This window comes from Oncorhynchus tshawytscha, linkage group LG28 (genome assembly GCF_018296145.1).
Source record: "Oncorhynchus tshawytscha isolate Ot180627B linkage group LG28, Otsh_v2.0, whole genome shotgun sequence".
Classification (NCBI taxonomy): Eukaryota; Metazoa; Chordata; class Actinopteri; order Salmoniformes; family Salmonidae; genus Oncorhynchus; species Oncorhynchus tshawytscha.
In genome coordinates this window covers 27,430,452-27,455,771 of record NC_056456.1, presented here as the reverse complement: position 1 = coordinate 27,455,771, position 25,320 = coordinate 27,430,452, and the positions used below count along the sequence as shown (strand labels likewise).

General features: G+C 47.7%; 1 protein-coding gene across 1 annotated transcript in view; it reads left to right on the top strand.

Annotated features, from left to right (window-relative positions):
- LOC112241213 (methionine synthase-like) overlaps nt 1-17,742 on the top strand; it is a gene marked incomplete at its 3' end in the record, with an annotated part of 46,546 nt that extends 28,804 nt beyond the window's left edge. The window contains 11 exon segments of the mRNA XM_042308305.1: nt 1,328-1,417; nt 3,384-3,536; nt 6,379-6,486; nt 7,271-7,371; nt 11,296-11,363; nt 12,298-12,418; nt 12,691-12,772; nt 14,311-14,409; nt 17,010-17,085; nt 17,402-17,557; nt 17,738-17,742. Of these exon segments, the coding sequence (XP_042164239.1) occupies nt 1,328-1,417; nt 3,384-3,536; nt 6,379-6,486; nt 7,271-7,371; nt 11,296-11,363; nt 12,298-12,418; nt 12,691-12,772; nt 14,311-14,409; nt 17,010-17,085; nt 17,402-17,557; nt 17,738-17,742 (1,059 nt within the window).
- Nucleotides 17,743-25,320: the final 7,578 nt, after the last annotated feature.

Genomic DNA, 25,320 nt, shown 5'->3' with positions numbered 1-25,320 from the left:
CTAGTCAGGATCGAGGGAAAGATGAACGGAGCGAAGTACAGAAAGATCCTTGATGAAAACCTGCTCCAGAGCACTCAGGACCTCAGACTGGGGTGAAGGTTCACCTTCGAACAGGACAACGACCCTAAGCACACAGCTAAGACAATGCAGGAGTGGCTTCGGGACAAGTCTCTGAATGTCCTTGAGTGGCCCAGCCAGAGCCCGGACATGAACCCGATCGAACATCTCTGGAGAGACCTGAAAATAGCTGTACAGTGATGCTCCCCATCCAACCTGACAGAGTTTGAGAGGATCTGCAGAGAAGAATGGGAGAAACTCTCCAAATACAGGTGTGCCAAGCTTGTAGCGTCATATCCAAGAAGACTCGAGGCTGTAATCACTGCCAAAGGTGCTTCAACAAAGTACTGAGTAAAGGGTCTGAATACTTATGTAAATATATATATATATATATAACAATTTTTTATATAAATTTGCAAACATTTCTATTTTTGCTTTGTCATTATGGGGTATTGTGTGTAGATTGATGAGGAAAATAAACAATACAATTTAGAATAAGGCTGTAACGTAACAAAATGTGGAAAAAGTCAAGGGGTCTGAATACTTTCCCGAAGGCACCGGTGTGTGGTTTACACAGTACAGTACATATCCAACAACAGGTTTGTGCTTTACACACAGTACATATTCTGTATAAACAGGTACATACTGGTCCATCTGGTTAACACAGTACATACTGGTCCACCTGGTTAACACAGTACATACTGGTCCATCTGGTTAACACAGTACATACTGGTCCACCTGGTTAACACAGTACATACTGGTCCACCTGGTTAACACAGTACATACTGGTCCACCTGGTTAACACAGTACATACTGGTCCACCTGGTTAACACAGTACATACTGGTCCACCTGGTTAACACAGTACATATTCTGCTGTATAAACAGGTGCATACTGGTCCATCTGGTTAACACAGTACATACTGGTCCACCTGGTTAACACAGTACATACTGGTCCATCTGGTTAACACAGTACATACTGGTCCATCTGGTTAACACAGTACATACTGGTCCACCTGGTTAACACAGTACATACTGGTCCACCTGGTTAACACAGTACATACTGGTCCACCTGGTTAACACAGTACATACTGGTCCACCTGGTTAACACAGTACATATTCTGCTGTATGAGAACAGGTACATACTGGTCCACCTGGTTAACACAGTACATGTCCTGTAACTCTGTGGCTGTATGTCTCTGCTCGCTGGGGTTACCTGATCCCTAGTACAGTGTACTAGATCCCCTCTGAAGAGAATCCTGTCGTTTTCAGAGCTGTGCCAAAGGAGGGAAGAAGGTGGTCCAGACAGATGAGTGGCGAGAGGGAACAGTGGAGGAGAGGCTGGAGTATGGGCTCATCAAGGTTAGTATAGTATGGGCTCATCAAGGTTAGTATAGTATGGGCTCATCAAGGTTGGTATGGTATTGACTCATCAAGGTTGGTATAGTATGGGCTCATCAAGGTTAGTATAGTATGGGCTCATCAAGGTTAGTATAGTATGGGCTCATCAAGGTTAGTATAGTATGGGCTCATCAAGGTTAGTATAGTATGGGCTCATCAAGGTTGGTATGGTATTGACTCATCAAGGTTGGTATAGTATGGGCTCATCAAGGTTAGTAGGAGAGAGGCTGGAGTATGGGCTCATCAAGGTTAGTATAGTATGGGCTCATCAAGGTTAGTATAGTATGGGCTCATCAAGGTTAGTATAGTATGGGCTCATCAAGGTTGGTATAGTATGGGCTCATCAAGGTTGGTATGGTACGGACTCATCAAGGTTAGTATAGTATGGGCTCATCAAGGTTAGTATAGTATGGGCTCATCAAGGTTAGTAGGAGAGAGGCTGGAGAATGGGCTCATCAAGGTCAGTAGGAGAGAGGCTGGAGAATTGGCTCATCAAGGTTAATAGGAGAGAGGCTGGAGTATGGGCTCATCAAGGTTAGTATAGTATGGGTTCATCAAGGTTAGTAGGAGAGAGGCTGGAGAATGGGCTCATCAAGGTCAGTAGGAGAGAGGCTGGAGAATGGGCTCATCAAGGTTAGTAGGAGAGAGGCTGGAGTATGGGCTCATCAAGGTTAGTATAGTATGGGTTCATCAAGGTTAGTAGGAGAGAGGCTGGAGTATGGGCTCATCAATGTTAGTAGGAGAGAGGCTGGAGTATGGGCTCATCAAGGTTAGTATAGTATGGGCTAATCAAGGTTAGTATAGTAAGGGCTCATCAAGGTTAGTATAGTATGTGCTCATCAAGGTTGGTATGGTACGGGCTCATCAAGGTTAGTATAGTATGGGCTAATCAAGGTTAGTATAGTAAGGGCTCATCAAGGTTAGTATAGTATGTGCTCATCAAGGTTGGTATGGTATGGGCTCATCAAGGTTAGTATAGTATGGGCTCATCAAGGTTAGTATGGTATGGGCTCATCAAGGTTAGTATAGTATGGGCTCATCAAGGTTAGCATAGTATGGGCTCATCAAGGTTAGTATAGTATGGGCTCATCAAGGTTAGTATGGTATGGGCTCATCAAGGTTAGTATGGTATGGGTTCATCAAGGTTAGTATGGTATGGGCTCATCAATGTTAGTAGGAGAGAGGCTGGAGTATGGGCTCATCAAGGTTAGTATAGTATGGGCTAATCAAGGTTAGTATAGTAAGGGCTCATCAAGGTTAGTATAGTATGTGCTCATCAAGGTTGGTATGGTACGGGCTCATCAAGGTTAGTATAGTATGGGCTAATCAAGGTTAGTATAGTAAGGGCTCATCAAGGTTAGTATAGTATGTGCTCATCAAGGTTGGTATGGTACGGGCTCATCAAGGTTAGTATAGTATGGGCTCATCAAGGTTAGTATGGTATGGGCTCATCAAGGTTAGTATAGTATGGGCTCATCAAGGTTAGCATAGTATGGGCTCATCAAGGTTAGTATAGTATGGGCTCATCAAGGTTAGTATGGTATGGGCTCATCAAGGTTAGTATGGTATGGGTTCATCAAGGTTAGTATGGTATGGGCTCATCAATGTTAGTATAGTATGGGCTCATCAAGGTTCGTATAGTATGGGCTCATCAAGGTTAGTATAGTATGGGCTCATCAAGATTAGTATAGTATGGGCTCATCAAGGTTAGTATAGTATGGGCTCATCAAGGTTAGTGGCATCCAGGTACCAAGTTATTGTCCCTTTCTCTACTGATCATATACTGCAGGGACCAAGCTATATTCAGTTATGTCTAGAAAAATGGTTCTGGTCAAAACTGTACAGATACATTTAAGGTACAACTCTCTCTCTTTCTCCATCACAATTGATATCAATATTCCTTCTCTGTCTCTCTCGCTCTTTCCAGGGTATAGATAAGTATGTGGTAGAGGACACAGAGGAGGCGAGGTCCCAGGCTGAACTCTATCCGAGGCCCCTACACGTCATCGAGGGGCCCCTGATGAACGGCATGAAGGTGGTGGGAGACCTGTTTGGAGCTGGGAAGATGTTCCTACCTCAGGTGAGGGGGAAGATATGGAGGAGAGGAGAGAGAGATCCTCATGTGAGGGGGGGAAGATATGGAGGAGAGGAGAGGAGAGATCCTCAGGTAGGGGGAAGAGAGATCCTCAGGTGAGGGGGAAGATATGGAGGAGAGGAGAGAGAGGTCCTCAGGTGAGGGGGAAGATATGGAGGAGAGGAGAGGAGAGAGAGATCCTCAGGTGAGGGGGGAAGATATGGAGGAGGAGAGGAGAGATCCTCAGGTGAGGGGGAAGATATGGAGGAGAGGAGAGAGAGATCCTCAGGTGAGGGGGGAAGATATGGAGGAGAGGAGAGAGATATCCTCAGGTGAGGGGGAAGATATGGAGGAGAGGAGAGATCCTCAGGTAGGGGGAAGATATGGAGGAGAGGAGAGAGAGGTCCTCAGGTGAGGGGGAAGATATGGAGGAGAGGAGAGGAGAGAGAGATCCTCAGGTGAGGGGGAAGATATGGAGGAGGAGAGGAGAGATCCTCAGGTGAGGGGGAAGATATGGAGGAGAGGAGAGAGAGATCCTCAGGTGAGGGGGAAGATATGGAGGAGAGGAGAGAGATATCCTCAGGTGAGGGGGAAGATATGGAGGAGAGGAGAGATCCTCAGGTAGGGGGAAGATATGGAGGAGAGGAGAGAGAGATCCTCAGGTAGGGGGAAGATATGGAGGAGAGGAGAGGAGAGAGAGATCCTCAGGTGAGGGGGAAGATATGGAGGAGAGGAGAGGAGAGATCCTCAGGTAGGGGGGGAAGATATGGAGGAGAGGAGAGAGAGATCCTCAGGTAGGGGGAAGATATGGAGGAGAGGAGAGAGAGATCCTCAGGTAGGGGGAAGATATGGAGGAGAGGAGAGGAGAGAGAGATCCTCAGGTGAGGGGGAAGATATGGAGGAGAGGAGAGGAGATATCCTCAGGTAGGGGGGAAGATATGGAGGAGAGGAGAGAGAGATCCTCAGGTAGGGGGAAGATATGGAGGAGAGGAGAGGAGAGAGAGATCCTCAGGTGTGAGGGGGAAGATATGGAGGAGAGGAGAGAGAGATCCTCAGGTGAGGGGGAAGATATGGAGGAGAGGAGAGAGAGATCCTCAGGTGAGGGGGAAGATATGGAGGAGAGGAGAGGAGAGATCCTCAGGTAGGGGGAAGAGAGATCCTCAGGTAGGGGGAAGAGAGATCCTCAGGTAGGGGGAAGAGAGATCCTCAGGTGAGGGGGAAGATATGGAGAGAGGAGAGAGAGATCCTCAGGTAGGTAGGGGGAAGATATGGAGGAGAGGAGAGAGAGATCCTCAGGTAGGGGGAAGAGAGATCCTCAGGTAGGGGGAAGATATGGAGGAGAGGAGAGAGAGATCCTCAGGTAGGGGGAAGAGAGATCCTCAGGTAGGGGGAAGATATGGAGGAGAGGAGAGAGAGATCCTCAGGTAGGGGGAAGATATGGAGGGAGAGAGAGAGATCCTCAGGGTAGGGGGAAGAGAGATCCTCAGGTAGGGGGAAGATATGGAGGAGAGAGAGAGAGATCCTCAGGTAGGGGGAAGAGAGATCCTCAGGTAGGGGGAAGATATGGAGGAGAGAGAGGAGAGAGAGATCCTCCGGTATGGAGGGGGAAGAGAGATCCTCAGGTGAGGGGGGAAGATATGGAGGAGAGGAGAGGAGAGAGAGATCCTCAGGTAGGGGGAAGAGAGATCCTCAGGTAGGGGGAAGAGATATCCTCAGGTAGGGGGAGAGATATCCTCAGGTAGGGGGAAGAGAGATCCTCAGGTAGGGGGAAGAGAGATCCTCAGGTAGGGGGGGAGAGATATCCTCAGGTAGGGGGGAGAGATATCCTCAGGTAGGGGGAAGAGATATCCTCAGGTAGGGGGAAGAGATATCCTCAGGTAGGGGGAAGAGATATCCTCAGGTAGGGGGAAGAGATATCCTCAGGTAGGGGGAAGAGATATCCTCAGGTAGGGGGAAGAGATATCCTCAGGTAGGGGGAAGAGATATCCTCAGGTAGGGGGAAGAGATATCCTCAGGTAGGGGGAAGAGATATCCTCAGGTAGGGGGAAGAGATATCCTCAGGTAGGGGGAAGAGATATCCTCAGGTAGGGGGAAGAGATATCCTCAGGTAGGGGGAAGAGATATCCTCAGGTAGGGGGAAGAGATATCCTCAGGTAGGGGGAAGAGATATCCTCAGGTAGGGGGAAGAGATATCCTCAGGTAGGGGGAAGAGATATCCTCAGGTAGGGGGGGGGAAGAGATATCCTCAGGTAGGGGGAAGAGATATCCTCAGGTAGGGGGAAGAGATATCCTCAGGTAGGGGGAAGAGATATCCTCAGGTAGGGGGAAGAGATATCCTCAGGTAGGGGGAAGAGATATCCTCAGGTAGGGGGAAGAGATATCCTCAGGTAGGGGGAAGAGATATCCTCAGGTAGGGGGAAGAGATATCCTCAGGTAGGGGGAAGAGATATCCTCAGGTAGGGGGAAGAGATATCCTCAGGTAGGGGGAAGAGATATCCTCAGGTAGGGGGAAGAGATATCCTCAGGTAGGGGGAAGAGATATCCTCAGGTAGGGGGAAGAGATATCCTCAGGTAGGGGGAAGAGATATCCTCAGGTAGGGGGAAGAGATATCCTCAGGTAGGGGGAAGAGATATCCTCAGGTAGGGGGGGGGAAGAGATATCCTCAGGTAGGGGGAAGAGATATCCTCAGGTAGGGGGGGGAGATATCCTCAGGTAGGGGGGGGGAGAGATATCCTCAGGTAGGGGGAAGCGATATCCTCAGGTAGGGGGGAAGAGATCACAGACGAGATACTATAAGAGGTTTCTATTCTTCTCATGATCCGGTGTGTGTGCGTGTGTGTGTAACAGGTGATAAAGTCAGCACGTGTGATGAAGAAGGCTGTCGCCCACCTGATCCCCTTCATGGAGAAGGAGAGAGAGGCCATGCTACTGGCATCAGGATCAGTAGAGGAGATTGTGAGTCTCTCTCTACCTGTCTGTCTCTCTACCTGTCTGTCTGTCTGTCTGTCTGTCTGTCTGTCTGTCTGTCTGTTTCTGTCTCCCCATCTCATCCATCTGTCCTCTACATTGTCCGTTTCTCATCGTCAACACGTTTAACACCACAGTGAAGGGACTGATTCATCACAGCTCTACAGTAATGATCTATACCCCCTGTCCGACCCCTACCAGAGTACCATAGTGAAGGGACTGATTCATCACAGCTCTACAGTGATGTTTCCCCCTGTCTCCAGAGTACCATCTCATCACAGCTCTCTCTACCCCCTCTACATTAAGGACCCCTACCAGGTACCATAGTGAAGGGACTGATTCATCACAGCTCTACAGTAATGATCTATACCCCCCTGTTAGGACCCCACCACATAGTGAAGGGACTGATTCATCACAGCTCTACAGTAATGATCTATACCCCCCTGTTAGGACCCCTACCAGGGTACCATAGTGAAGGGACTGATTCATCACAGCTCTACAGTAATGATCTATACCCCCTGTTAGGACCCCTACCAGGGTACCATAGTGAAGGGACTGATTCATCACAGCTCTACAGTAATGATCTATACCCCCTGTTAGGACCCCTACCAGGGTACCATAGTGAAGGGACTGATTCATCACAGCTCTACAGTAATGATCTATACAGCTCTACAGTAATGATCCCCCCTGTTAGGACCCCTACCAGGGCACCATAGTGAAGGGACTGATTCATCACAGCTCTACAGTAATGATCTATACCCCCCCCTGTTAGGACCCCTACCAGGGCACCATAGTGTTGGCCACAGTGAAGGGAGACGTCCACGACATCGGAAAGAACATTGTAGGAGTGGTGCTGGGCTGCAACAACTTCAGGTAGGGGCGTGTTCTGTTCTGTTGTTCTATTGTGTTCTCTGCAACAACTTCAGGTAGGGGCGTGTTCTGTTCTGTTGTTCTATTGTGTTCTCTGCAACAACTTCAGGTAGGGGCGTGTTCTGTTCTGTTGTTCTATTGTGTTCTCTGCAACAACTTCAGGTAGGGGCGTGTTCTGTTCTGTTGTTCTATTGTGTTCTCTGCAACAACTTCAGGTAGGGGCGTGTTCTGTTCTATTGTTCTATTGTGTTCTATTGTTCTATTGTTGTATTTAGTTGTACATATTATATACCCCCTGTATATAGCCTCCACATTGACTCTGTACTGGTACCCCCTGTATATAGCCTCCACGTTGACTCTGTACCGTAATACCCTGTATATAGCCTCCACATTGACTCTGTACCGGTACCCCCTGTATATAGCCTCCACATTGACTCTGTACCGTAACACCCTGTATATAGCCTCCACATTGACTCTGTACCGGTACCCCCTGTATATATCCTCCACATTGACTCTGTACCGGTACCCCCTGTATATAGCCTCCACATTGACTCTGTATCAGTACCCCCTGTATATAGCCTCCACATTGATTCTGTACCGGTACCCCCTGTATATAGCCTCCACATTGACTCTGTACCGGTACCCCTGTATATAGCCTCCACATTGACTCTGTACCGGTACCCCCTGTATATAGCCTCCACATTGACTCTGTACCGGTACCCCCTGTATATAGCCTCCACATTGACTCTGTACCGGTACCCCCTGTATATAGCCTCCACATTGACTCTGTACCGTAATACCCTGTATGTAGCCTCCACATTGACTCTGTACCGGTACCCCCTGTATATAGCCTCCACATTGACTCTGTACCAGTACACCCTGTATATAGCCTCCACATTGACTCTGTACCAGTACACCCTGTATATAGCCTCCACATTAACTCTGTACCGGTACTCCCTGTATATAGTCTCCACATTGACTCTGTACCGGTACTCCCTGTATATAGCCTCCACATTGACTCTGTACCGGTACCCCCTGTATATAGCCTCCACATTGACTCTGTACCTGTACCCCCTGTATATAGCCTCCACATTGACTCTGTACCGGTACCCCTGTATATAGCCTCCACATTGACTCTGTACCGGTACCCCCTGTATATAGCCTCCACATTGACTCTGTACCGGTACCCCCTGTATATAGCCTCCACATTGACTCTGTATCAGTACCCCCTGTATATATCCTCCACATTGACTCTGTATCAGTACCCCCTGTATATAGCCTCCACATTGACTCTGTATCAGTACCCCCTGTATATAGCCTCCACATTGACTCTGTACCGTAATACCCTGTATATAGCCTCCACATTGACTCTGTACCGGTACCCCCTGTATATAGCCTCCACATTGACTCTGTACCGTAACACCCTGTATATAGCCTCCACATTGACTCTGTACCGGTACCCCCTGTATATAGCCTCCACATTGACTCTGTACCGGTACCTCCTGTATATATCCTCCACATTGACTCTGTACCGGTACCCCCTGTATATAGCCTCCACATTGACTCTGTACCGTAATACCCTGTATATAGCCTCCACATTGACTCTGTACCGGTACCCCTGTATATAGGCTCCACATTGACTCTGTACCAGTACCCCCTGTATATAGCCTCCACATTGACTCTGTACCGGTACCCCCTGTATATAGCCTCCACATTGACTCTGTACCAGTACCCCCTGTATATAGCCTCCACATTGACTCTGTACCGTAACCCCCTGTATATAGCCTCCACATTGACTCTGTACCAGTACCCCTGTATATAGCCTCCACATTGACTCTGTACCAGTACCCCCTGTATATAGCCTCCACATTGACTCTGTACCGTAATACCCCTGTATATAGCCTCCACATTGACTCTGTACCGTAATACCCTGTATATAGCCTCCACATTGACTCTGTACCAGTACCCCTGTATATAGCCTCCACATTGACCCTGTACCGTACCCCCCTGTATATAGCCTCCACATTGACTCTGTACCGTAATACCCTGTATATAGCCTCCACATTGACTCTGTACCGTAATACCCTGTATATAGCCTCCACATTGACTCTGTACCGTAATACCCTGTATATAGCCTCCACATTGACTCTGTACCGGTATCCCCTGTATATAGCCTCCACATTGACTCTGTACCGTAATACCCTGTATATAGCCTCCACATTGACTCTGTACCAGTACCCCTGTATATAGCCTCCACATTGACTCTGTACCGTACTCTGTACCCCCCCTGTATATAGCCTCCACATTGACTCTGTACCGGTATCCCCTGTATATAGCCTCCACATTGACTCTGTACCGTAATACCCTGTATATAGCCTCCACATTGACTCTGTACCGGTATCCCCTGTATATAGCCTCCACATTGACTCTGTACCGTAATACCCTGTATATAGCCTCCACATTGACTCTGTACCGGTATCCCCTGTATATAGCCTCCACATTGACTCTGTACCGGTACCCCTGTATATAGCCTCCACATTGACTCTGTACCGGTACCCCTGTATATAGCCTCCACATTGACTCTGTACCGGTATCCCCTGTATATAGCCTCCACATTGACTCTGTACCGTAATACCCTGTATATAGCCTCCACATTGACTCTGTACCAGTACCCCCTGTATATAGTCTCCACATTGACTCTGTACCGGTACCCCCTGTATATAGCCTCCACATTGACTCTGTACCGGTACCCCCTGTATATAGTCTCCACATTGACTCTGTACCGGTACCCCCTGTATATAGCCTCCACATTGACTCTGTACCGGTACCCCCTGTATATAGCCTCCACATTGACTCTGTACCGTACCCCCTGTATATAGCCTCCACATTGACTCTGCACCGACACCCCCTGTATATAGTCTCCACATTGACTCTGCACCGACACCCCCTGTATATATTGTTATTTTACTGCTGCTCTTTAATTATTTGTTACTTTTATCTTTTATTCTTATCCATATTTTATTAACTGCATTGTTAGGTAGGGTCTCATCAGTCAGCATTTGGAAGGTCTACTACACCTGTTGTATTCAGCATTTCACTGTAAGGTCTACTACACCTGTTGTATTCAGCATTTCACATTTCACTGTTGTATTCAGCATTTCAAGGTCTACTACACCTGTTGTATTCAGCATTTCACTGTGAGGTCTACTACACCTGTTGTATTCAGCATTTCACTGTGTCTACTACAGGTCTACTACACCTGTTGTATTCAGCATTTCACTGTAAGGTCTACTACACCTGTTGTATTCAGCATTTCACTGTAAGGTCTACTACACCTGTTGTATTCAGCATTTCACTGTAAGGTCTACTACACCTGTTGTATTCAGCATTTCACTGTAAGGTCTACTACACCTGTTGTATTCAGCATTTGACTGTGATGTCTACTACACCTGTTGTATTCAGCATTTCACTGTGAGGTCTACTACACCTGTTGTATTCAGCATTTCACTGTGATGTCTACTACACCTGTTGTATTCAGCATTTCACTGTAAGGTCTACTACACCTGTTGTATTCAGCATTTCACTGTGAGGTCTACTACACCTGTTGTATTCAGCATTTCACTGTGACTGTGGTCTACTACACCTGTTGTATTCAGCATTTCACTGTAAGGTTTACACCTGTTGTATTCAGCATTTCACTGTAAGGTCTACTACACCTGTTGTATTCAGCATTTCACTGTAAGGTCTACTACACCTGTTGTATTCAGCATTTCACTGTAAGGTCTACTACACCTGTTGTATTCAGCATTTCACTGTAAGGTCTACAGCTGTTGTATTCGGGCGCATGTGACTAATACAATTTGATTTGATTGGTTCCAGTACCTTTCCATAACCTTGTCCTAACCCTGTTCGGTTTCCTTTTCCCAGAGTGATCGATCTGGGGGTCATGATTCCATGCGACAGGATATTGAGGGAAGCCATCGACTGCAAAGCAGGTCTGTTGACATGAACCTTATGGCTTATCAGTTCCACTGTACTGTAGCTCGGCCTTAATCAATAGGATTAACCTGGTCCCAGATCAGTTCCACTGTACTGTAGCTCTGCTTTAATCAATAGGATTAACCTGGTCCCAGATCAGTTCCACTGTACTGTAGCTCTGCTTTAATCAATAGGATTAACCAGGTCCCAGATCAGTTCCACTGTATGACGAGGTGGCACGAGGAGGTGATTAACCTGGTCCCCGATCAGTTTGGGCTGTCTGACGGGGCGGGGCGGCACTAGGAGGTGATTAACCTGGTCCCCGATCAGTTTGGGCTGTCTGACGGGGCGGGGCGGCACTAGGAGGTGATTAACCTGGTCCCAAATCAGTTTGGGCTGTATGACGGGGTGGCACTAGGAGGTGATTAACCTGGTCCCAGATCAGTTTTGGCTGTCTGACGGGCGTTGGGGCACTAGGAGGTGATTAACCTGGTCCCAGATCAGTCTGGGCTGTCTGGCGAGGTGGCACTAGGAGGTGATTAACCTGGTCCCAGATCAGTCTGGGCTGTCTGACGAGGTGGCACTAGGAGGTGATTAACCTGGTCCCAGATCAGTTTGTGCTGTCGGGGCGGCACTAGGAGGTGAATAACCTGGTCCCAGATCAGTTTGGGCTGTCTGACGGGGTGGCACTAGGAGGTGAATAACCTGGTCCCAGATCAGTTTGGGCTGTCTGACGAGGTGGCACTAGGAGGTGCTTAACCTGGTCCCAGATCAGTTTGGGCTGTCTTGCCAACTGCTAGGAGTTGGAGTTGGCTATAAACCACAGACAGATCTGGGACCAGGCTAGAGAAGGAGTAGGATTGGGACTGAAATCAGAGATGGAATGAGTGAACTGCTCTTTGAGAAGTAGTCCCTCCAGCTGAACTTCCTGTGTATCCCTCCGCCCTACAGACATCATCGGTCTGTCTGGCCTCATCACGCCCTCGCTGGATGAGATGATCTACGTTGCCAAGGAGATGGAGCGGCTTGGGATGAAGACCCCACTGCTGATCGGAGGGGCCACCACCTCCAAGTAAGACACACACACACACCATGACCTTTCAACTCGCTACTTCCTGGCCCCTTGTTGACCCTGTGTCTGATGTGATGCGTCTCTCAACACACACCGTCATTATCTTCATCATGACCTTTCAACTCGCTACTTCCTGGCCCCTTGTTGACCCTGTGTCTGATGTGATGCGTCTCTCAACACACACGTCATTATCTTCACCATGACCTTTCAACTCGCTACTTCCTGGCCCCTTGCTGGCCCTGTGTCTGATGTGAAGCCTCTGTGTGTAACAGGACCCACACGGCAGTGAAGATCGCTCCCCGTTACAGCTGTCCTGTGGTGCATGTTCTGGATGCTTCCAGGAGTGTGGTGGTGGTACGTACACTACACTGACTAGACACACTACACTTCCTGTTCTCACTTAGTACACTGCACTGACTAGACACTACACCGACCAGACACTACACTTCCTGTTCTCACTTAGTACAGCCCACACTGCACTGACTAGACACACTACACTTCCTGTTCTCACTTAGTACAGCCCACACTGCACTGACTAGACACACTACACTGACTAGACACTACACTGACTAGACACTACACTGACTAGACACTACACTGACTAGACACTACACTTCCTGTTCTCACTTAGTACAGCCCACACTGCACTGACTAGACACTACACTGACTAGACACTACACTGACTAGACACTACACTGACTAGACACTACACTGACTAGACACTACACTGACTAGACACTACACTTCCTATTCTTACTTAGTACAGTCCACACTACACTGACTAGACACTACACTTCCTGTTCTCACTTAGTACAGCCCACACTACACTGACTAAACACTACACTGACTAGCCACTACACTTCCTATTCTTACTTAGTACAGTCCGCACTACACTGACTAGACACTACACCGACTAGACACTACACTTCCTGTTCTCACTTAGTACAGCCCACACTATACTGACTAGACACACTACACTTCCTGCTCTCACTTAGTACAGCCCACACTACACTGACTAGACACACTACACTTCCTGTTCTCACTTAGTACAGCCCACACTGCACCGACTAGACACTACACCGACTAGACACTACACTGACTAGCCACTACACTTCCTGTTCTCACTTAGTACAGCCCACACTGCACTGACTAGACACACTACACTGACTAGACACTACACTTCCTGTTCTCACTTAGTACAGCCCACACTGCACTGACTAGACACTACACCGACTAGACACACTACACTGACTAGACACTACACTTCCTGTTCTCACTTAGTACAGCCCACACTGCACTGACTAGACACTACACCGACTAGACACTACACTGACTAGCCACTACACTTCCTGTTCTCACTTAGTACAGCCCACACTATACTGACTAGACACACTACACTTCCTGTTCTCACTTAGTACAGCCCACACTATACTGACTAGACACACTACACTTCCTGTTCTCACTTAGTACAGCCCACACTACACTGACTAGACACACTACACTTCCTGTTCTCACTTAGTACAGCCCACACTACACTGACTAGACACACTACACTTCCTGTTCTCACTTAGTACAGCCCACACTACACTGACTAGACACACTACACATCCTGTTCTCACTTAGTACAGCCCACACTACACTGACTAGACACACTACACTTCCTGTTCTCACTTAGTACAGCCCACACTACACTGACTAGACACACTACACTTCCTGTTCTCACTTAGTACAGCCCACACTATACTGACTAGACACACTACACTTCCTGTCTGTAGATACTGTAGTCCTCACTTAGTACAGCCCACACTACACTTCCTGTCAGTAGATGTTGGGGTCCTCACTTGTCAGTGTCCTTAGCTGTTAGATGAGCATCCGTGTTGTTGTCTCTTCAGTGTTCCCAGCTGTTAGATGAGAATGTGAAGGAGGAGTTCTTTGAGGAGACGACAGAGGAGTACGAAGACATCAGACAAGACCACTACGACTCTCTAAAGGTGAGGAACACACACACACACACACACACACACACACACACACACACACACACACACAGAGACAAACATACGCACCTAACACACACACTGGACCACTACAACACGCTGAAATCTAGGGCTCTGTATTAGGAACAGACTGTCCAGTTCTGGAACAGTCTAGAAGGTAGGAGTTGTTCTAGTCTAACAGACTGTCCTGTACTGGAACAGTCTAGAAGGTAGGAGTTGTTCCAGTCTAACAGACTGTCCTGTACTGGAACAGTCTAGAAGGTAGGAGTTGTTCCAGTCTAACAGACTGTCCTGTACTGGAACAGTCTAGAAGGTAGGAGTTGTTCCAGTCTAACAGACTGTCCTGTACTGGAACAGTCTAGAAGGGAGGAGTTGTTCTAGTCTAACAGACTGTCCTGTTCTGGAACAGTCTAGAAGGTAGGAGTTGTTCTAGTCTAACAGACTGTCCTGTTCTGGAACAGTCTAGAAGGTAGGAGTTGTTCTAGTCTAACAGACTGTCCTGTCCTCTAGAAGGTAGTTGTCCCAGTCTAAGGGCCACAGTTGCAGGGTTAGTACTACTACAGGTGATGAATCCCGGTCCTATCACTATACAGCTGATTCCTCTGATGGGTGGATGAATCCTGGCCCTATCACTATACAGCTGATTCCTCTGATGGGTGGATGAATCCTGGTCCTATCACTATACAGCTGATTCCTCTGATGGGTGGATGAATCCTGGTCCTATCACTATACAGCTGATTCCTCTGGGTGGATGAATCCTGGTCCTATCACTATACAGCTGATTCCTCTGATGGGTGGATGAATCCTGGCCCTATCACTACACAGCTGATTCCTCTGATGGGTGGATGAATCCTGGTCCTATCACTATACAGCTGATTCCTCTGGGTGGATGAATCCTGGTCCTATCACTACACAGCTGATTCCTCTGGGTGGATGAATCCTGGTCCTATCACTATACAGCTGATTCCTCTGATGGGTGGATGAATCCTGGTCCTATCACTATACAGCTGATTCCTCTGATGGGTGGATGAATCCTGGTCCTATCACTATACAGCTGATTCCTCTGATGGGTGGATGAATCCTGGTCCTATCACTATACAGCTGATGGGCGGATGAATCCTGGCCCTATCACTATACAGCTGATTCCTCTGATGGGTGGATGAATCATGGTCCTATCACTATACAGCTGATGGGTGGATGAATCCTGGTCCTATCACTACACAGCTGCTGATGGGTGGATGAATCCTGGTTCCTATACAGCTGATGGGTGGATGAATCCTGGTCCTATCACTATACAGCTGATTCCTCTGATGGGTGGATGAATCCTGGTCCTATCACTATACAGCTGATTCCTCTGATGGGTGGATGAATCCTGGTCCTATCACTACACAGCTGATGGGTGGATGAATCCTGGTCCTATCACTATACAGCTGATTCCTCTGGGTGGATGAATCCCGGTCCTATCACTATACAGCTGATTCCTCTAATCAGTGGTTTGATGATGGGTGGATGAATCCTGGTCCTATCACTATATAGCTGATTCCTCTGATGGGTGGATGAATCCTGGTCCTATCACTATACAGCTGATGGGTGGATGAATCCTGGTCCTATCACTATATAGCTGATTCCTCTGATGGGTGGATGAATCCTGGTCCTATCACTATACAGCTGATGGGTGGATGAATCCTGGTCCTATCACTATACAGCTGATTCCTCTGATGGGTGGATGAATCCTGGTCCTATCACTATACAGCTGATTCCTCTGATGGGTGGATGAATCCTGGTCCTATCACTACACAGCTGATGGGTGGATGAATCCTGGTCCTATCACTATACAGCTGATTCCTCTGGGTGGATGAATCCCGGTCCTATCACTATACAGCTGATTCCTCTGATGGGTGGATGAATCCTGGCCCTATCACTACACAGCTGATTCCTCTGATGGGTGGATGAATCCTGGTCCTATCACTATACAGCTGATGGGTGGATGAATCCTGGTCCTATCACTATATAGCTGATTCCTCTGATGGGTGGATGAATCCTGGTCCTATCACTATACAGCTGATGGGTGGATGAATCCTGGTCCTATCACTATATAGCTGATTCCTCTGATGGGTGGATGAATCCTGGTCCTATCACTACACAGCTGATTCCTCTGATGGGTGGATGAATCCTGGTCCTATCACTACACAGCTGATTCCTCTGATGGGTGGATGAATCCTGGTCCTATCACTATACAGCTGATTCCTCTGATGGGTGGATGAATCCTGGTCCTATCACTATACAGCTGATTCCTCTGATGGGTGGATCAATCCTGGTCCTATCACTACACTGCTGATTCCTCTGATGGGTGGATGAATCCTGGTCCTATCACTATACAGCTGATTCCTCTGATGGGTGGATGAATCCTGGTCCTATCACTACACAGCTGATTCCTCTAATCAGTGGTTTGATGATGGGTGGATGAATCCTGGTCCTCAACACTGGTCCAGGGCTGTAGCTGGTAGTTTGGTACACTACACTGTAATGGCTGGGCTGTCTGAGAGCAGTTCAGGTAGATGATGACAGGAGACTCTGTGTGTCTGTGTTCTCAGGAGAGGCGCTTCCTGTCTCTAGCCCAGGCCAGGGAGAAAGGACTCCATGTGGATTGGCTTTCTCAGACCAGACCAGGTACGACACTAATTCACTGGGATCAACTGTCCTCCAGGACTTCAGGAAGTCATTTGTCTGCTTGTCGTTGAAAAGATGAGACCTATTTCTGTCTGACCGATGTAGGTCATATTTTGATAGAATATACCCTGACTATGGTCCTCTGACTACTGATCCTCTCTCTCCCATTCTCTCTCTCTCTCTCTCGTTCTCTCTCTCTCATTCTCTCTCCCATTCTCTCATTCTCTCTCTCATTCTCTCATTCTTCTCTCTCTCTCTCTCTCCCGTTCTCTCTCTCGCTCTCTCTCTCTCTCTCTCTCTCTCCCTCCCCTGTCAGTGTGTCCTCAGTTCCTGGGTACCCGTGTGTTTGAGGGGTATGACCTGCGGAGGCTGGTGGACTATATTGACTGGAAGCCTTTCTTTGACGTGTGGCAGCTGAGAGGGAAGTACCCTAACAGAGGGTACCCCAAGATCTTCAAGGACAAAACCGTGGGTACGTAGAGGACATAGAGATGTAATGCTATCGTCATTCTAGTGTTGTGATTGTATTTCTATGGAGAAGGTGCATTCCTGCCATCCCTTCAGACTGTTCAGAAGCTTATGTGGAGGTATAACAGGTGTAATATAATATTGTACCTGTGGTAGATTATAATGTTATAATGAACCTGTACAGGTGAGGAGACTGATAGATTATAATGAACCTGTACAGGTGAGGAGACTGATAGGTTATAATGTTATAATGAACCTGTACAGGTGAGGAGACTGATAGATAATAATGTTATAATGAACCTGTACAGGTGAGGAGACTGATAGGTTATAATGTTATAATGAACCTGTACAGGTGAGGAGACTGATAGATAATAATGTCATAATGAACCTGTACAGTTGAGGAGACTGATAGATAATCCATCTCACAAAGACACTGCGGTTGGAACCAAAATCTCAAATTTGGACTAATCAGACCAAAGGACAGATTTCCACTGGTCTAACGTCCATTGCTCATGTTTCTTGCCCCAAGTATGTCTCTTCTTCTTATTAGTGTCCTTTAGTAGTGGTTTCTTTGCAGCATTTCAACCATGAAGTCCTGATTCACGCAGTCTCCTCTGAACTGTTGATGTGTCTGTTACTTGAACTCTGTCAATCATTTATTTTGGGCTGCAATTTCTGAAGCTGGTAACTCCAATGAACTTATCTTCTGCAGCAGAGGTAACTCTTAGGTTTTCCTTTCCTGTGGCAGTCTTCATGAGAGCCAATTTCATCATAGCACTTGATGGTTTTTTTGACTGCACTTGAAGAAACTTTAAAAGTTATTGAAATGTTCTGGATTGACTGACCTTCATGTCTTAACATAGTGATGGACTGTCATTTCGCTTTGCTTATTTTTTGTAATATATATATATTTTTCTCCCCAATTTCATGGTCTCCAATTGGTAGTTAGTCTTGTCTCATTGCTGCAACTCCCGCACGGACTCGGAAGAGGCAAAGGTTGAGAGCTGTGCGTCCTTCGAAACACAACCCAGCCAAGCTGCACTGCTTCTTGACACAATGTCCACTTAACCTGGAAGCCAGCCACAAAAATGTGTCAGAGGAAACACTGTACACCTGGTGTCCGTGTTAGTGTGTATTGCGCCTGCCACAGGTGTCGCTAGTGCACGATGGGACAAGGACATCCCTACCGGCCAAACCCTCCCCTAACCCGGACGATGCTGGGCCAATTGTGCGCCGTCCCATGGGTCTCCCAGTCATGACTGAGCTTGGACTTGAACCACTTTTTTGCTTACTAAATGATTCCATATGTGTTATTTCATGGTGTTGATGTCTTCGCTATTATTCCACAATGTAGAAAATTGTAAAAATATAGAAAAACCCTGGAATGAGGTTTGTCCAAACTTTTGACTGGTACTGTACGGAGTGCGTACTGGCAACAGAGAAGTTAGGCGCAGGAGAGCAAAGACTGTGTTACAACGGCACAGTTTAATAGTAAAAATCACTGTGAACAAAACGATATATATATATATATATATATATATATATACACACAATGGGACAAAAACACTTCGCACGTGTCAGCGATTAGGTGAATGGATAAGCGGAGTCAGGCGCAGGACACAGGTATGAGTAATCATCTGAATTTACTCCAAATGTAAGCAATGTTCCAACAAGGAAAAATACAAATATCCAGAGCACAAAGAACGAACCCACATGACAATGACAATTACTCACAAAACAGAAAGGGAAGCCAGGGGGTTAAATAAGGAACATTGGTTATAGAATGAAAAGCAGGTGTGTATAATGAAGACAAAACAAAACGAAAATGAAATATGGATTGGTGGTGACTAGAAAGCCAGTGACGCCGAATGCCGCCCGAACAATGAGAGTACCCCCCCTTCAACACCGGCCTCAGGGACGACCCGGAGGGCGAGGCGCAGGGCGATCTGGACCAAGACGGTGGAACTCCTGCAGCATTGAAGGGTCCTCGACCGGAACCCAGCACCTTTCCTCCGGACCGTACCCCTCCCACTCCACGAGATACTGAAGGCCCCTCGCCCGACGCCTCGAATCCAGTATGGAGCGGACGGAGTACGCCGAGGCCCCCTCGATGTCCAGAGGGGGCTGAGGAACCTCCCACACCTCAGACTCCTGGAGCGGGCCAGCCACCACCGGCCTGAGGAGAGACACATGGAACGAGGGGTTAATACGGTAATTGGGTGGAAGTTGTAACTTATAACAAACCTCTTTCACTCTCCTCAGGACTTTAATGAATTAAATGGCCCCACAAACCACGGACCCAGCTTCCAGCAGGGCATGCGGAGGGGCAGGTTTCAGGTCGAGAGCCAGACCCGGTCCCCCGGTGCGAATACCAGGGCCTCACTGCGGTGGCGATCTGCGTTCTCCTTTTGGCTCAGCACGGCCCGCTGAAGGTGAACATGGACAGCCTCCCATGTCTCCTCTGCGTGCTTGCACGTAACGCCTGCTCAATGTCCGTGTCCAGCTCCCACACTACCAGCGCCACCAGGCAGGAGGCGGGGAGTATGGGAGTGGGACCCAGGTGCCATACAGCCGGGACAATGCGTCTGCCTTCACGTTCTGGGAGCCTGGTCTGTAGGAAAGGGTGAACACAAAACGGGTGAAAAATATGGCCCACATTGCCTGTCGAGGGTTCAGTCTCCTTGCTGCCCGGGTGTACTCCAGATTGCGGTGGTCAGTCCAGATGAGAAAAGGGTGCTTAGCTGAGCTTTTTCGAGAAGAAGGCACAGGGGCGGAGCTTCGGAGGCGCAGCCGAGCGCTGAGAGAGCACAGCTCCTATCCCAGCCTCGGACGTGTCCACCTCCACTATGAACGTCAAAGAGGGATCCGGATGGGCCAGCACGGGAGCCGAGTTAAACAGAGCCCTCAGGTGACTAAAAGCACTGTCCGCCTCAGCTGACCGCTGCAAACGCACCGGGCCCCTCTTCAGCAGTGAGGAAATGGGAGCCACTACCTGACCAAAACCCCGGATAAACCTCCGATAGTAGTTGGCAAACCCTAAGAACCGCTGCACCTCCTTTACTGTGGTGGGAGTCGGTCAATTACGCACGGCTGAAATGCGGTCACTCTCCATCTTCACCCCTGAGGTGGAAATGCGATACCCTAGGAAGGAGACAGACTGCTGGAAGAACAGGCATTTCTCAGCCTTGACATACAGGTCATGCTCCAACAGGTGACCAAGCTCCCTGCACTCCAGGGACACACGCTTGGCGCGTGTAGCGGAGTATATCAGAATGTCATCAATATACACCACTACACCCTGCCCGTGCAGGCGCTGAAAATCTCATCTACAAAGGCTTGGAAGAATGATGGCGCATTCATCAACCTGTATGGCATGACAAGGTACTCATAGTGCCCTGAGATGGTACTGAAAGCCGTCTTCCACTCTTCTCCCTCCCGGATACGCACCAGGTTGTAAGTGCTCCTGAGATCTAGTTTGGTGTATAAGCGCACCCCGTGCATTGACTCAATCGCTGTGCATATGAGCGGTAGCGGGTAACTATACCTCACAGTTGTCTGGTTCAGACCCCGATAGTCAATACACGGGCGCAGACCTCCCTCTTTCTTCACAAAAAATAAACTTGAGGAGGCGCATGAAGTGGAGGACCTAATGTACCCCTGACGCAGGGATTCAGAGACATATGTTTCCATAGCCGCTGTCTCTGCCTGTGAGAGGGGATACACGTGACTCCTGGGAAGTGCAGCGTCTACCAGGAGATCTATCGCACAATCGCCCCATCGATGGGGTGTTATTTGAGTCGCCATCTTTTTGGAGAAGGCGAGAGCCAAATCGGCATTTTCAGGGGGAATGTAGCACCGGTGGAAACCCCTAAACACCTACCTGAGCACTCTTGCGACCACCCCGTGAGAGCCCTCTGTTGCCAAGAAACAGTGGGGTCATGACATGCTAACCAGGGTAGGCCTAGCACCACGGGAATCGCAGGAGAGTCAATAAGCAAGAGACTAATTCTCTCCTTGTGACCCCCTGCGTCACCATGCCGAGAGGAGCGGTGGCCTCCCTAATCAACCCTGACCCTAATGGTCGACTATCTAAGGCGTGAACGGGGAAGGGCACGGCCACGGGAACAATAGGGATCCCTAAACTATGAGCGAACAATATATCTATAAAATTCCCAGCCGCGCTTGAATCGACGAGTGCCTTATGCTGGGAATGCGGGGAAAACTCAGGGAAAGTGACATACAAAAACAGAGGGTGCAACATAGGGCTCTGTGTGAGAATGGTGCTGGCTCACCTGGGGTGACGCCAGAGCGCCCTGCCTGCTGCCTCGATACCCAGAGGAACCAACCCAGCACCGACCGGCAGTGTGCCCTCTGCAGCCACAGATGGTGCACGAGCTGGAACCCCCGGCCCGAAGGAGCCAGGTGGACGGTTGCCAGGTATAAGTCCAGTTGTCATAGGAACCCCTGGCTGTTCGCAGCCGTCCCATCATATTCCTGGGGAAGGGAGAGACGAATCCCACTGGGACCAGGAGAAGGAGGGGCGGGGTAGTGGAGACCCCGGTTGTGCTGGTGGAGGCGCTGGGAGTACTCCCTGTCTCTCCCAGCGGTCCATTGTCTGGACAACGCGGTCTATGGCGGTGCCAAGATGTTGGAGCATTCCTGCGTGCTCCCAGACGTGCTCCTCCACCCCTATTCCCGGAGTACCTGCTCCTGCTGACTCCATAAGTTCGGTCCGGAATTCTGTAAGGAGCGCGTACTAGCGGCAGAGAAGTCAGGCGGAGGAGAGCAAAGACTGTGTTACAACGGCACAGTTTAATAGTAAAAATCACAGTGAAGAAGACAATATATATATATATATACACAATGGGACAAAACCGTTGGCATGCCAGACATAACGTGCACAAACACTTACAATAAACAATTCCGGACAAGGACATGGGGGAAACAGAGGGTTAAATACACAACATGTAATTATGGAATTGGAACCAGGTGTGTGGGAAGATAAGACAAAACAAATGAAAGGTGGATCGGTGATGGCTTGAAGGCCGGCGACACCGACTGCCGAACAAGGAGAGGGACCGACTACGGCGGAAGTCATGACAGGTACTGTTTATCTGTTGCTTCTATATTGTTTTTGCAAACAGTTCATTTGTAGAATAAATGTTCTGGCACTTTGGAGAGGTTGAAAAAAAACCACTTGGATATCCCCTGTATGTCCCCCGACACCACCACAATGTTTGAGAGAGGTTGGTATGGTAGAACTTCCATTGTTTCTATACTGAACAAATAGCATTTAGGGAATGCAATATTGTAATAGCACTGGAATTATCTCATTTACAGATATAAGCCACTTTGGAGAGGTTTAGGGACACTTGGACACGTCCCGTGAACACACCTGACACCACTTACTAAAACATCTGCCCATTTCAAGTTGTTATGTCTATCAATCCCCTTTTTTCTGATATTGTTCACATGTTGTGGAAGCCATCTGATGTGTTTCCAGGTCTAGTCATCAATATTCACTTAGAGCTTTTCAGTGACTTTGAAAATAAAAACGAAAACATTATTTTGTGTGTGCTTGATCTTGTGTATTCTGAGCTATGTAACTCCTATCTATCTTCTGATAATTCCTTATTATCTCCCAGATGTAATTACACATGAGTAGCAGTTTCTTTTGGTTATGTCTATTTAGGTAGAAATCTACATTTTCCCAATACATTTAAGAGGTTAACCAAGCCTTGCAGGAGTGTTGAAGACTAGCAGAACCAGTTTTTTATCTCAGCTGGGACTTTGTTCCACTCTACCACTGGTGTATATAAAAACGTGTTCTGGCCAGGACTGCTTTTGAATTGACATGGCACAAAATCTGTGCCACTGCCTATTGTGGCGTAGGAATGAGAGTAACTAACACGGGTCCTTGTGTCTTTGATCTGACCTTCATTGTTTTAAGTTGATTAAATAACTTTCTCTGGCTTTTCCTTGTGCAATAAATTATAGAGTGGTCGCTCATTCCACCAGCCTCGTACGAACCATCCTGATCTCACATTTTGTTTTGCTACACAGATAGCGAAACAGAACGTGAGCTGGCGAGATCAGGATGGTTCGTACGAGGCTATCATACCACAACCCACTTTGAGATATCACAGACCTGTCAGAAAACAGAATTAGATCAGTTTGACTAGAGTGGCAGACACGTGTGGGTTCCTTAATCAGCTGAAACAGATCAAATGAATGACAGAAACTGGTGAATGCTTTGAGCACAGTGTGATCCTTGATAGAAACATCCGTGTTAAAATCACCAGTCATTATAACCTCAGAGCTGTCAACCTGGACATTTGGAACATGTCCTCCAGTAGGTCATAAAAGTTGCGTTGGTCAGGGGCCTATTACAAGATTGGTTTGCTCTTGGGTAGAAGGATGTCCACCCAAACAGCCTCGAGTTCATGTTTAATATCAATTCTCTGGTTAAAACAAATGTCTGCTCTTATGTGCACACAGACTCCTCCCCTGTTGCAATTGTGGTCTTTCCTCAAAACCATGTAGTTTTCAATTTCCAAATCACAAATAAAACAGTCAAGCCATGACTCCGTAAAGCAAATTATCACAGCATTGCTACTGCCAATAAACATACGAATCTCATCAATGTTTGGTAGAAGGCTACGGACATTCAGAGCCATGAAATGTAAACCTTTAGCTGAGCACAAGTCACGGTACGATCCATGTTGTTACTTACTTGCGGTGGTAGATCTCCTCGTATCTTTACCTCTAGAATGGTAGTGTTTAATTTTCTGTCTGAAAGTGTTGGCAGGATGTTATACAAGATCAGCAGCTAGCTGACCAGTCAGAGTCAGCCTGAGAGGTCTTGTATGTGTACCAGAGAAGAAGAAAGATAAAGTGAATGAGAGCTCTAGTGTAACTGTAATATCACTGGTCCCAGATCAACTCACCTGAACCACAGAGCAGCAAAGAGATCATCTCTCCTCTCAGCTGCAGGGATAGCAGTCTGTTCCAGGGCCAGACTTAATTGGCACATAAATTATGTATCAGAGAAAATCGCTTTGTCCCCCTCACCATCCACCAGACCTGTCGCTCAATAGGTGTGTGTGTGTGTCTGTGTGTGTGTGTGTGTGCTTTGCTGTGCATGGATAGACCTTTTTATTAAGTGGCTAGTGCACTCGGCCAGTCCCTGTGGATTCCCTCTGGCTCCGGTCGATACACAGATCTGGCCCTATCTCTCTATTCTACACCTCTATTACCTGGACACGCACACAACAGCCTACTAATAATGCGTTTAGACAACGTTGTGGGGTTGTGTTGGATATGTTTCAGATATTTTTAATTTGTTTAATTGAAAATACACTTTCATGTGTGTTAATGGTGTAACTCATTGGTGGATTGTGTAGTAGGAGACCATTTTCTCCTAAGTCATTCATTTGCAATCAATTGGCTCACTATAAGTAGTTTTGAAAATGTTTGTTTCTGATCAGCTTGAGTGTGTGTTATGCAAGCATCTCTTTAGCCTACATGGTAGAATGCATTAGAGAGAGAGAGAGAGATAATAGACACGGACAGATGGTCATGGTATGGCATTCATGTGTGTGCGTACATGCTTGTGTCTGTGTTTGTGTGTGCGTGTGTGTGTACTTGTCTATAGCCCCGTTTATACCCTGTTCTAACATGCGTCCTTTGTCCTGATCTTGTCCATATTCTGATTGTGCCCACATTTTCAGTCAGGTGTAGACTATTAGAAGATGTATTGTGACCCGA